The sequence below is a fragment of the Pollicipes pollicipes genome, unplaced genomic scaffold (genome assembly GCF_011947565.3).
Source record: "Pollicipes pollicipes isolate AB1234 unplaced genomic scaffold, Ppol_2.1 Scaffold_3087;HRSCAF=3621_pilon_pilon_pilon, whole genome shotgun sequence".
In the NCBI taxonomy this organism is placed as follows: Eukaryota; Metazoa; Arthropoda; class Thecostraca; order Pollicipedomorpha; family Pollicipedidae; genus Pollicipes; species Pollicipes pollicipes.
The window spans coordinates 10,252,537-10,262,899 of NW_023596225.1; the positions used below are offsets into that span (position 1 = coordinate 10,252,537).

A 10,363-nucleotide genomic window follows, 5' to 3' on the forward strand; every position below is an offset into this window, starting at 1 on the left:
AATGTGATAAATTATTATAATTTTATTATATGATATCAAGACAATTTAAGTCGTGCTTGACGACAAAAGGCAGTGGAAATGCTGCATAAAACTTAAGCTGCACACGGTCCCACCTCCTCCGGCTCGGCGTTCCGCCAGAATCTGCCGACACTGGCCGGAGCTTCAGAGCTAACCTTGGTGAAGTAGGCGCCGGCTGTCTTATTGACCATCTGCACCACGCCGATGACGACCCCGCGGCTGAAGATGGGCATGCAGAGCAGCGAGCGCGTCACGTAGCCCGTCTGCTGGTCGATGGAGCGGTTGAAGCGGTCGTCGGCGTACGCGTCGACGATGTTGAGGCCCTGGGCGTTGAGGGCCACCTGGCCGGCGATGCCAGTTCCGACGGCGAATCTGCGACCCAGGTCGACATTGCTCAGAGTGTGCCCTCAATCAGACGCGAGGTCACGTTGTGATTGCCAGAGGGACATATGGTGAAGAGGTGAAGCATTGCGAACCTGATTGGAAGATGCTACGGCGTGGGTCGCCTCAGTGATAGTGTGATTCCCCGATTTATCACGTGTGCTGATTGAATTATTTCTGCTGCCGCAGCAAAAAATCATTCGACCATGCCGTCTTTTTTACGAGCCTTCGATCGGATGCTGGGAATCCATTTCCCAGCTCCTTTTTGGCTTTAATCGGATGGGGAATTACCGTAAAAGCCCCACGAAACAAAGCTAGCTTAGTTGAATGATGGGTCGTACCATCGGCTGATTGAATCGTATATCATCGCTTGACCGAAACGGGAATGGAAGGATGTTGTCAATTTAGGTGTTGAATGAATGATGAATGTGGCGGTGGGAGAAAATGTCCATCAAGCCTAGTTCAAAATCCGACATAAAGAAGTGTTATACCGTGTCCTAAAGTAATATCGAGACAACGTTTTGCTGAAATGACAACAGGACACACCATATAGCGCTCGTATTATTGGCTGAAGGGCCTTTAGTCCAAAAATACGAATCACATTCAAGATGCGCATTCATGGGTCGTTGCTGTAGTGGACCATATTCGTGCGGTGGCTCAACACCGCTATACTTATGGAACAGGCACGCGGTAGTTTTTCTCGCAAAACTACACCTGGGACTGTCTTTTGCCTGCCATTAACCTGGTGGCGGAGGCCAGGGAAGGCTGGCCAAGAGATCATACAGAATCAAGGGGAATGAGCTTCCCAACCAGATGACTCAGCTCAATGCTTCGTGGGGTAGCCATACTAAGAGCTTTATAGAAGCTCAGACAACCTTGATAGTTGGCAACTGTTATGGTAAACGGGCAATGCCACGGGGTGGGCGGTTTTTGCCATTTAACAGATCGTGTTATGTCATGGGCAAAATCTGACCTTTCTGTAAACTTAAATAAAGATTTCAGATGCTACTCAACAACATCATATCCTCGCATGCGAACCTGATCTTAATTTTAAGACAAACGAGAGTTATGCTAGTCACCGTTGTGGCGTGTCTAGCAACATTCCTCTGTGTCTAGATCTTGAACACTTTTTTAGAACGCGTCCAGTACAGCAACACGAAAAGAATACGGATAATTCGGACATTCACTCTCACCTGCAAATTGCAAACTTTTTACCTTCGCCCTACTCTACGAGAAGGGGTCTCAGAGGCCTCCTTTACGACTTCCAAACTAAGCAGCTAGACCCACGAAGAGAACGACGTTGGGAAGCTCTCATCAAACCGAATCAAACAGGCGGAAGAAATAGTATTGAATGCAACTTTTAACAAGCCAAATTATGTGACAAAGAAAAAACACACTCAGCAGTTTTAAAAATCTCTTGGAATTACATTTTCACGGGAAACAAATGTTATTTGCCATTCTGGAGCGAAAAGCCAGCGACAAACTGGGCTGCGGAAAAAGAGGTCCTATACCATGAAGCATTGAGGTCCAAAACTTTGAATTTGAATGTCTTATGTAAACATGACGTAGAACCAACAAACACAAATGTAAGCCTCGTGCTCGGAGCCGCTCAGATTTTATTCGGGAAACCTTAGAGAGGGAGATTTGTTAGGGAAAACTATTAGCAAAAGCTTTGAGGCTGCCTCGTGGGCCAAAGGTTAAAACGCGCCGTACTATCGCGCGGCATCCACGGCATAAATATTACAAATATAACATATTATCGGTGCACGTTAAATTCTAAGCCGTGGCATCCTATTAATGTACCATGCGCATATATGTAATCATAGTAGTGTAATATACAATTGGGCTTAAAGGGTTGAACGTGCCAAGAAGTTTTGAGTTTGTCTTTTTTAAGCGAGTAGACAGCTCCGAGTGCAGTTTTTAAGCCAAAACGAATTTAAGCAAGTGAAATATTGTCGCGTATGCCTTTTGCCTTCAGTCGTAACCCAGTCAAACCAATATACTGACATCGTGGGTGTACCAAACATACTTTCTTTCCGCAGGACTATGCTACAGACATGTGTTAAGTTCGGAGCAGGTGCAGGTGAGGTGTGACGGGAAAGTCGATCTCAGCTATCTCGTGTTTTTTTCAAAACAATTTTTCAGTGGACCCAATCTCTGTATCAAAGTTTCTGAAGCTGAACACAGTAGCTACTGTTCATCGGCAATCATATTGCACATAATGGGGTCAATCCACAAGAATTGGGCTATTCGTTAAGAATTGGGCCTCGTTAACTTACGCGGTCAGTTTTGAGATGTTTGAACGACTTGTAATACCATACACTCTGACATAGTAACGTGCATGGGACAGAGCCGGAGTTCGATGCTCTTAGGTAACGCGGTGGACGAAGTGCGCACTTAGCGCTTAGACTGCCTATAAAGCTGATGATGTGTTTGTTTGCCACCTTATCTTCGTAACAGCTGTGTGAAAGAGGTGGGTCCATCACGATTTTGGGATTTTCACCCTGTTTGAACGCTGCAACACCTGATCCGTGAACAATGCGGACGGATGCTGCCCGATCAGACTCCATGCTCACAGAGACCTGACTCAGACAGGTTAAAGGAAATGTTCCACATTCGAAGGTAATGAGGCAAGTATCAGATATGATGAAATAAGTTCACTTATAGCTATTGCCATACGTTGCTGTGAAAAAGACTTCAGAAAACACAATTTCTCTATTTATGAAATATTCCCATCAAACTGTTATTGACTGCTTAATTATGCCTTACGCAACATGAATTGAGACCCAATAGATGGCTGCTTTATCTGGAAATCTTGTTCACGGACACTACATATAAGACTCGACAAATGTAATTTTTGGCCTTGATCGCCGCATGGCGAAGCGAATGGCAGGATTTGAATGGCTTTATTATAGCGTAATGGATGCCTTGGTGACCTATAAATAACGTAGTGTCTGCACGAACCAGTCCCCACATCTTCGCCGGCGTTTAGCTAAAAATCTAGGAGGGCTTGGGTCTTAAGACTGACTGACGGGGCGGTGAACTGCACCGAATGATCTTCAAGGGGGCTATTTCACTTCAAAAACCCCATGCAAATGTGGAACACTGCCTTCAAACCGAAGCTGGGCCGTGCCAGCCGGCCGAAGTGAGCCAGCTCCCGACCAGCCGCCGGCGACTGCAGACACTGATCGAGACGCTCCCTTGTGTGACAGCGTTGGACGCCCAGCCGGCGCGGTGGGCCGCGGGATGGCGCGGCCAGGCGTGAGCAAGTTGGGCGCGATGACGCTATTTATAAGGCCTCTTGATTGAGTGGTCGGAAGTTCGCGCAAAAGCTCTGCTCCGTCCCATGAGAATGGCTCGGTCTTGGAAATATCGCGTAAAGGCAAGGCCCTCCCTTTGTTGGCTTTACATTATAAAATCCAGACGCGTGGATGCGACATCGGCCGTCGCTTACCACGCAGTTGAATGAGCATCGCGTGCAGAAAATGAGTCCCAGTTGAGTAGTTTGGCCACGATCGTGACCGAAAATTCGCTACAGGTCAACTTGGCCGCCCGCTGGGCCGTTAAGTCGACTTTGAGGCATCAGTATGGTAAATGAAACATCTGCTCTGCAGTGCACGAAGTGGCGCAAACCCATAACTACGTGGCATCGGACAATAACAGGCTACTTGAGGTTTCTCCGGCCAGGCGTATCCCACGAATCGTTTCATTTTACAAGGGAATCGAACTCCGCCCACAATTCAGCGTTTTAAAAAGGTGGACGTGGGCTCGGCCTCGGGCTTTTATACCTTCAGTTCAACCTGCATTAGTCAGGAATTTGTGAAAAATAATTCACGACACTTGACGGCAGTGTTCTGCATTTATACAGGGGTTTGAACTGAAATAGCTACTTTCAGACCATTAGGCGCAGACCACAGTCCTGCCATTCTTAAGACATAAATCTCACTAGTTTCTGAGCTACGCGCCCGCGGAGATGTGCAGATTTTTTTCGTGCAGACTGTGTCAAGGCCATTCAAGCATGCATGACGCCATATAATCGTCATAGACATCCTGCCAACTCACTAGCCATGTGGCGTTCAAGGCCAAGAAAAGTAAATACATCGAATCGTTCATTCTGGCGTTCGTGAGCACGATTCCCAAATATAATACACGTCAATTAGACTCAATCGAAGTTGAGCAGGCTGTAGACGACAGATGTCCAAAACGCTTACGCCTCTCTCTCACAAACTACAACTGATCTGACCTGTCCTCTTAACCGTCTCCCTAATTCACCGTTCTTATAACGCAAACTGATAGGGGGGGGGGGGGGGGCTTGATGTCACCCTCTGGCGTTTCCAAAAGATGGAGCTTAGTGAAAAACACCACTGGATTTGTCTTAACCAGATTGTGCGAATGACACTAGCTTTCATGTTGTTAATTTAACAATTTACTCCACTATGACTGGTCAAAGGTCGAATTTCACAGAAAAATGGCCCTGCTCAGCTTCGCATCATACCAGAACACACCTTGTGGGGAAAAGAAACTTAAAGAGAATATCTGACAGTTGAAAACATTGAAGAAAGCATTAGATATGACGAAACAAGCTCATTTATAACTATTGGCACACCTTAAGGAGGTTAAAGCTGCTCCAAACAACACAATGCTCTGTTTGCCAAACATACTTCTAGATACGTCAATGTTTGGTAGCGTCATCGTACCTTGCGCACGGTTGATTGAAAGCCAATTGACGGTCGCTATATCCGGAAATCGTGCTCACGAACGCCAGGTATGGACGACTCGATCATCACGCTTTTCTTGGCCTTGATCACCGCATGGCTGATGAAATGGCATGATTTGAATGGGGTTATTAAAACGTCACGAATGCCAACATGACCTTGCAATACTTTCCCGAAACAGTCTCCCCACCTTCGCGGGTGTGTAGATCAGACACTGAAACAGTCTAAGTCTTACGAATGTCAGGGCTGTGAACTGCACCGAATGGTCTTCGAGACTTCAAGATGGCCATTTCAGTTCAAAGCCGAACATCAATGTGGCACACGCCCTTTAAACCGGCATGTCCATGGTTTAATCGGAGTCCATTTGTGTGCAGTTGTACATGTCTTGAGGATGTTGTTATGATAACAGCTCCGTTTATGCTGCAGTGTTGACCCGCCGCGAGCGCTGCGCGGCATCGTCGCTTGCCGCCGGCCGCTCGCGCTCTGGTCCGATCCGAGCCGGATGTCGCAGCCGTCCCCCCTCCCCCCTCTCCGGCCAAGCAACGCTTGGAGCCAGCTCCGAAAGGGAGACACCGCCTGCGATTTTCAGCCTGTTCCGGACCGTTTCACATCCAAAGGAAATTCCAAGCATGCCCAAGCGATGGCCGATGATAGGAACTTGATCTGGGAAAGCTTGGAAAGCTCTTGGTCTTAAGAAGGGCGGGGCTGTGTAGTGTACGAAGTGGTCTTCAAGACAGCCATTTCAGTTCAAGCTTATCAGCTTGCAAAAAGCTGGCTGGAAAAAATGGGATTTCCCAAACTTGCCCCTACCTTTTCTGAGATGTCTTCAAGCAAAATGATGGAAGTGACCATTATCTCAATAACTGAAAATGGTGCGACTATGCTAAGCGAAACACTGTGCTTGGTAGCTCCTGTATAACTCGATCAGATGGATACTGATGTGCGTTGACAGGTGTGACCCATGACGCTTCACGTCAGGCAGACAGTTAAAGGCTATTTCTACCTGCGTAGGACCTGTACACCAAACGAACAACATGCGATATCACCGTCAGCGAGGACTCCCAAAGCTCAAGGCATGTGTCATCACAGTCTAAATCGCAGATCACTAAATCGCAAATCTCAGGAAATATGAGCGGATGTATTTACTCGCTAAATATGGCCTTGCCAAGTCCATGGCTACCTCTATCATGTGCTGTCAAATGCGTCATTACAGCGTTGAGCATTGTCATTCATCTGGATTCGTGTCCCAGTGTGCGTTTGGCCAGAGAAAAGTTGGGGTGCTGGTAAGTGTAGGAAAATTTGAATGTAACATTCGGTGGGTGAGTGGTGTGAGTTGTGAGAAGAAGCTAGCTATTTACATTCCTTGGTCGAGGCATGCAGATAGGGCATACCCAATCTTGCATAGGTGCCTGTCCAACAGTACGTGTAGTGTGTATGGTTGTAAATGATGCGTGGGACTGAACATCTAGATTCTGAACATTTGCTCTTTTCTTAAGTGAAACTTTTCAGCTCGCTGTAGTTCACACCTACAGTAGAATATCAGCATCAGGCCTCCGCACGTGGCACACATAATTGTAAGATCCATGTATTTTACGCTTTAAAAATACACCGTAAATTGGCCAGGTTCAACAGTATTTTGTTGGCACAGCAGATGAGCCAAATTCCGTCGTGGGATCAGTTCATGTAACTTTTGTGGATAAGTGCAGCATATGAAGTGAAAGTGTCTGAAGTCCAGTGATATTTTCATCTTTAGAGTACACTGACCCGATTTACCCCTCCCACCATTGTTCAGTCACACCCACTTGATACACTTGGACTAGAGGTCTCCGATTCCGTATTTGTCCGTGCATCTGGCTTGCTTAAAGGGACCGCTCCTTATTTGTAAGCGAGTTTGAACTGAGCCGTTTTCATGATTGTTCTTTGCGGTTCACAGCTATGTCACTTTTAAGACTTCGAACCCTCTCGTGCTTGGTGCGCGCGGACATCGCCTGGCTAACGGTCAGGGATTTTTCCGCTGTCTGCATGCTTCCAACGCGAACCGCATTTTGGCACAAAAAACACTGGCATTTGGGCAGATTCTAGATGTGACGGGCGGCATCGGCTCGATATGTGCCGCGCGTCCGACTGACCATCGCCCGACGGCGGCCTCTGTACCGCGCCGCCGCCGTATTGGACCAGAGCCGTCTGCGCCCCTTCGCGCGGGACATTCCTGAGTTCGAAGTTACTCATTCCTGAGTTACAGTTCGAAGTCTTGAGAGGCTATGCTTGGGCTCAATGCATGTAAAGGTTCTGCGTCCACCAGCGTTGTTTGTGAGCTAATGCATATCATTGCGCAGGATTACTTCATCCTTGCTGTATTGGCGGCCCGTTTTGTATCTGCTGCTTGCTTCGCGATGTGTAATTTTCGTCTGCCGACTTTATCTCGAAATGGGTGACCGGGTGTTGGATTCGTCAATGCTGTTCCACAGAGCATACTTAAGTTATGATATACCAGCATCATGTTCTTTCTCCAGTACCGCTAAGCTGCACCAGCACCCATTCGCCTTACGCTGAAACCAAACTTTGCAGTTGAACTGTAAAGGACAGGGTGAGCGTCTGGCAAAATAAATGATCCGTACGACTCAAGTGGAAAACGCCACTAAACGCAAGCTTCTCTTTGATTCCCGTGTACGAAAAACAGCACAGAAGTCCAAACGCTGTAGACCCGAGCCCGTTGCCGTTGCCAAAAAATATTCTTGTTTGTCTCTTTGCCAAAAGAAGTAGCCGAGAAAATACGAGTTGAAGAAAGTCATACGGAAGTCCACCGCCAGAGAACTAATACTTCCGGGTTCAGAACTAATTCAAACCGGGTAACATGTGAGCTTGGCTGAAAGAGGAACTCACGCCCGGTTGTGGCCTGCTACCATTCTTACTACAGACCAATGACCACTACACACCAATGCCAATGCTATTTCAGCGTTGATGAGGCCTGTAGAGTGGCAATCACAGAAACATGCCGAAAAGGAAGGCGATGTCGAAAATGCTACCGCGGGAGATCAGTTCTTTCAGAGGAATGTGCAAGGGGTAAGACCTTGAGGGAACAACTGCAATGCAATGCAGGATTGTCTATGAAACTATGAAAAGGAATAAACACCTTGCGGTTAAAAGAAGACACTGCACTTGTCTAATGCGCACCTTGTCCTAAACATTAGAAATAGTTTTGGCAGAGGCCACTGAGATCAATTTGAGCTACAACGAACTCATCGCAGCTTTTATAACTCTCCAGTCGGAACTCGACGTCAGCATGCTAATTCGCCTGATCACGGCTGTCTGCGCATATCAGCCCTAGCACCAAGCTCGCCGAAGAAACACACCCACACAGCAACTGAATGTCTTGCCGTTGCTTAAAGTGTTGGCAGGCGGGTGAGAGGGCGGCGATCATCATGTGCCGGCGTGTCATACCGCCCGCCATTCTGTGGGATCGAATGTCTTATGAACACCACCGTGCAGAAACACGCCCTTCATTGTATCGCAGTCTCTTTGTAGGTTTAATGGGTAATAAATATCATTGATCGCCAACATCAAGCAACTCGAGGTACCTCGTAATGAAATAAATTGATAACCAGAAAAATCAAGCCATAGATTATATTGTCGCAGAGGGCAGAGATTCAGCTTAATCATTTTACGATGCACGAACCACGGTTGTCAATGTAAACATGGGCAATCGCCCAAGCCGGTTGCATCGGAGGCAACAGAAACGCTACCCAGGGCAACTTTCGAGCCTTTTATGCGTTCTTTCGTGTTAGCCGCTGTGGTGATGGACCAAAATATCAGTGTCCTTAACAATAAGCCGTCGTCAAAGCACACTCTGCCTGCCATCGGCGTGCCAGCTAAACCCGGCTATACCCGGCTATACCCGGCTATACCCGGCTACAGTTTTCCCGGTGGGCCGAAATCCCATTTCCCAGCCCATCCACGTTAAGCAGGGTCGATAGATACAACAGCGGAGCTCACTTGTCGGGGCGTGGGAGCGGAGAATAGCACGTAGCGTGGTGAGATAGGCACAAGAATAGTAAAAAAGTAGGAAGTGGAAAATGTAGCACAATTTCAAGATACTGGTAATTACATACAAAGTGGGTGGTTGCCATCTGTTAGAATTAGATCCAGGAAGAACTGCGCTGATTCAGATGTTAAAATTAGATCCGGAAGGCTTAAAATCTGTTCTCCCTAGTGCCTCCATATGTTCTCGTCCTCTTTGTGACCGCTTCAGTGCACCAAACTTGTGTGTGCTGATCTTTGCATTCGTATATCGTTTCGTCTCCGTATGGCAGTCTCCGTGCCCCTATTTCTATCCCTATCCTTTCCACCTCCTGTTTCTCCTCCTTTTCCTCTCATTTCTATCGAGAGGTAGGAAAATTTCCAACAAAGCTGGCATGGCCAAGCAATCAGCCTCAACAAAATGTGTCGTAAGCCCGCTAATTTCACTGAAACTGGTGCGACAGCGTGCCATACCTCTGAAACTCACGTGCCATACCTCTGAAACTCACGTGCCATACCTCTGAGGTACGTTACCTCATGTGCAGTACCTCTCTGGTACGGAACCTCATGTGCCGTACCTCTCTGGTACGGAACCTCATGTGCCGTACCTCTCTGGTACGGAACCTCATGTGCCGTACCTCTCTGGTACGGAACCTCATGTGCCGTACCTCTCTGGTACGGAACCTCATGTGCCGTACCTCTCTGGTACGGAACCTCATGTGCAGTACCTCTCTGGTACGGAACCTCATGTGCCGTACCTCTCTGGTACAGTACTTCATGTGCCGTACCTCTCTGGTACGGTAACTCATGAACAGTACCTCTCTGGTACGGTACCTTATGTGCCGTACCTCTCGGTTGCGGTACCTTTGTGCCTTATTTCTGGGATACGGCACATCATGTGCTGTGCCGCGTTCTCCCCTGAAGTGTTCTGGAGGGGTCCAATCCTTCCAGGCCCTGTGCCTCCTGACGTGTTCGGAGGACTCGCGACCCACGCACCTGATCTCCTGCGTTTGTTAGGAGGGCTCGCGCCCCACGCACCTGATCTCCCGCGCTTGTTAGGAGGGCTCGCGCCCCACGCACCCGACCACATGTGCTTGTTAGGAGGGCTCGCGCCCCACGCACCTGATCTCCTGCGCTTGTGGGCTCGAATCTCCGTTGGCGTTGCCCATGTCGAAGATGCGGGCGTACAGCTCTCTAGTGCGCCCGTCCATTAGGAAGAGTGAGGCTCTGTC

General features: G+C 48.1%; 1 protein-coding gene across 1 annotated transcript in view; it reads right to left on the reverse strand.

The window, feature by feature from the left end:
• Positions 1-10,363, reverse strand: part of LOC119089694 (putative 3',5'-cyclic phosphodiesterase pde-5) — an 85,748-nt gene that overhangs the window by 32,866 nt on the left and 42,519 nt on the right. The window contains 1 exon segment of the mRNA XM_037212502.1: positions 174-390. Coding sequence (XP_037068397.1) covers positions 174-390 — 217 coding nt within the window.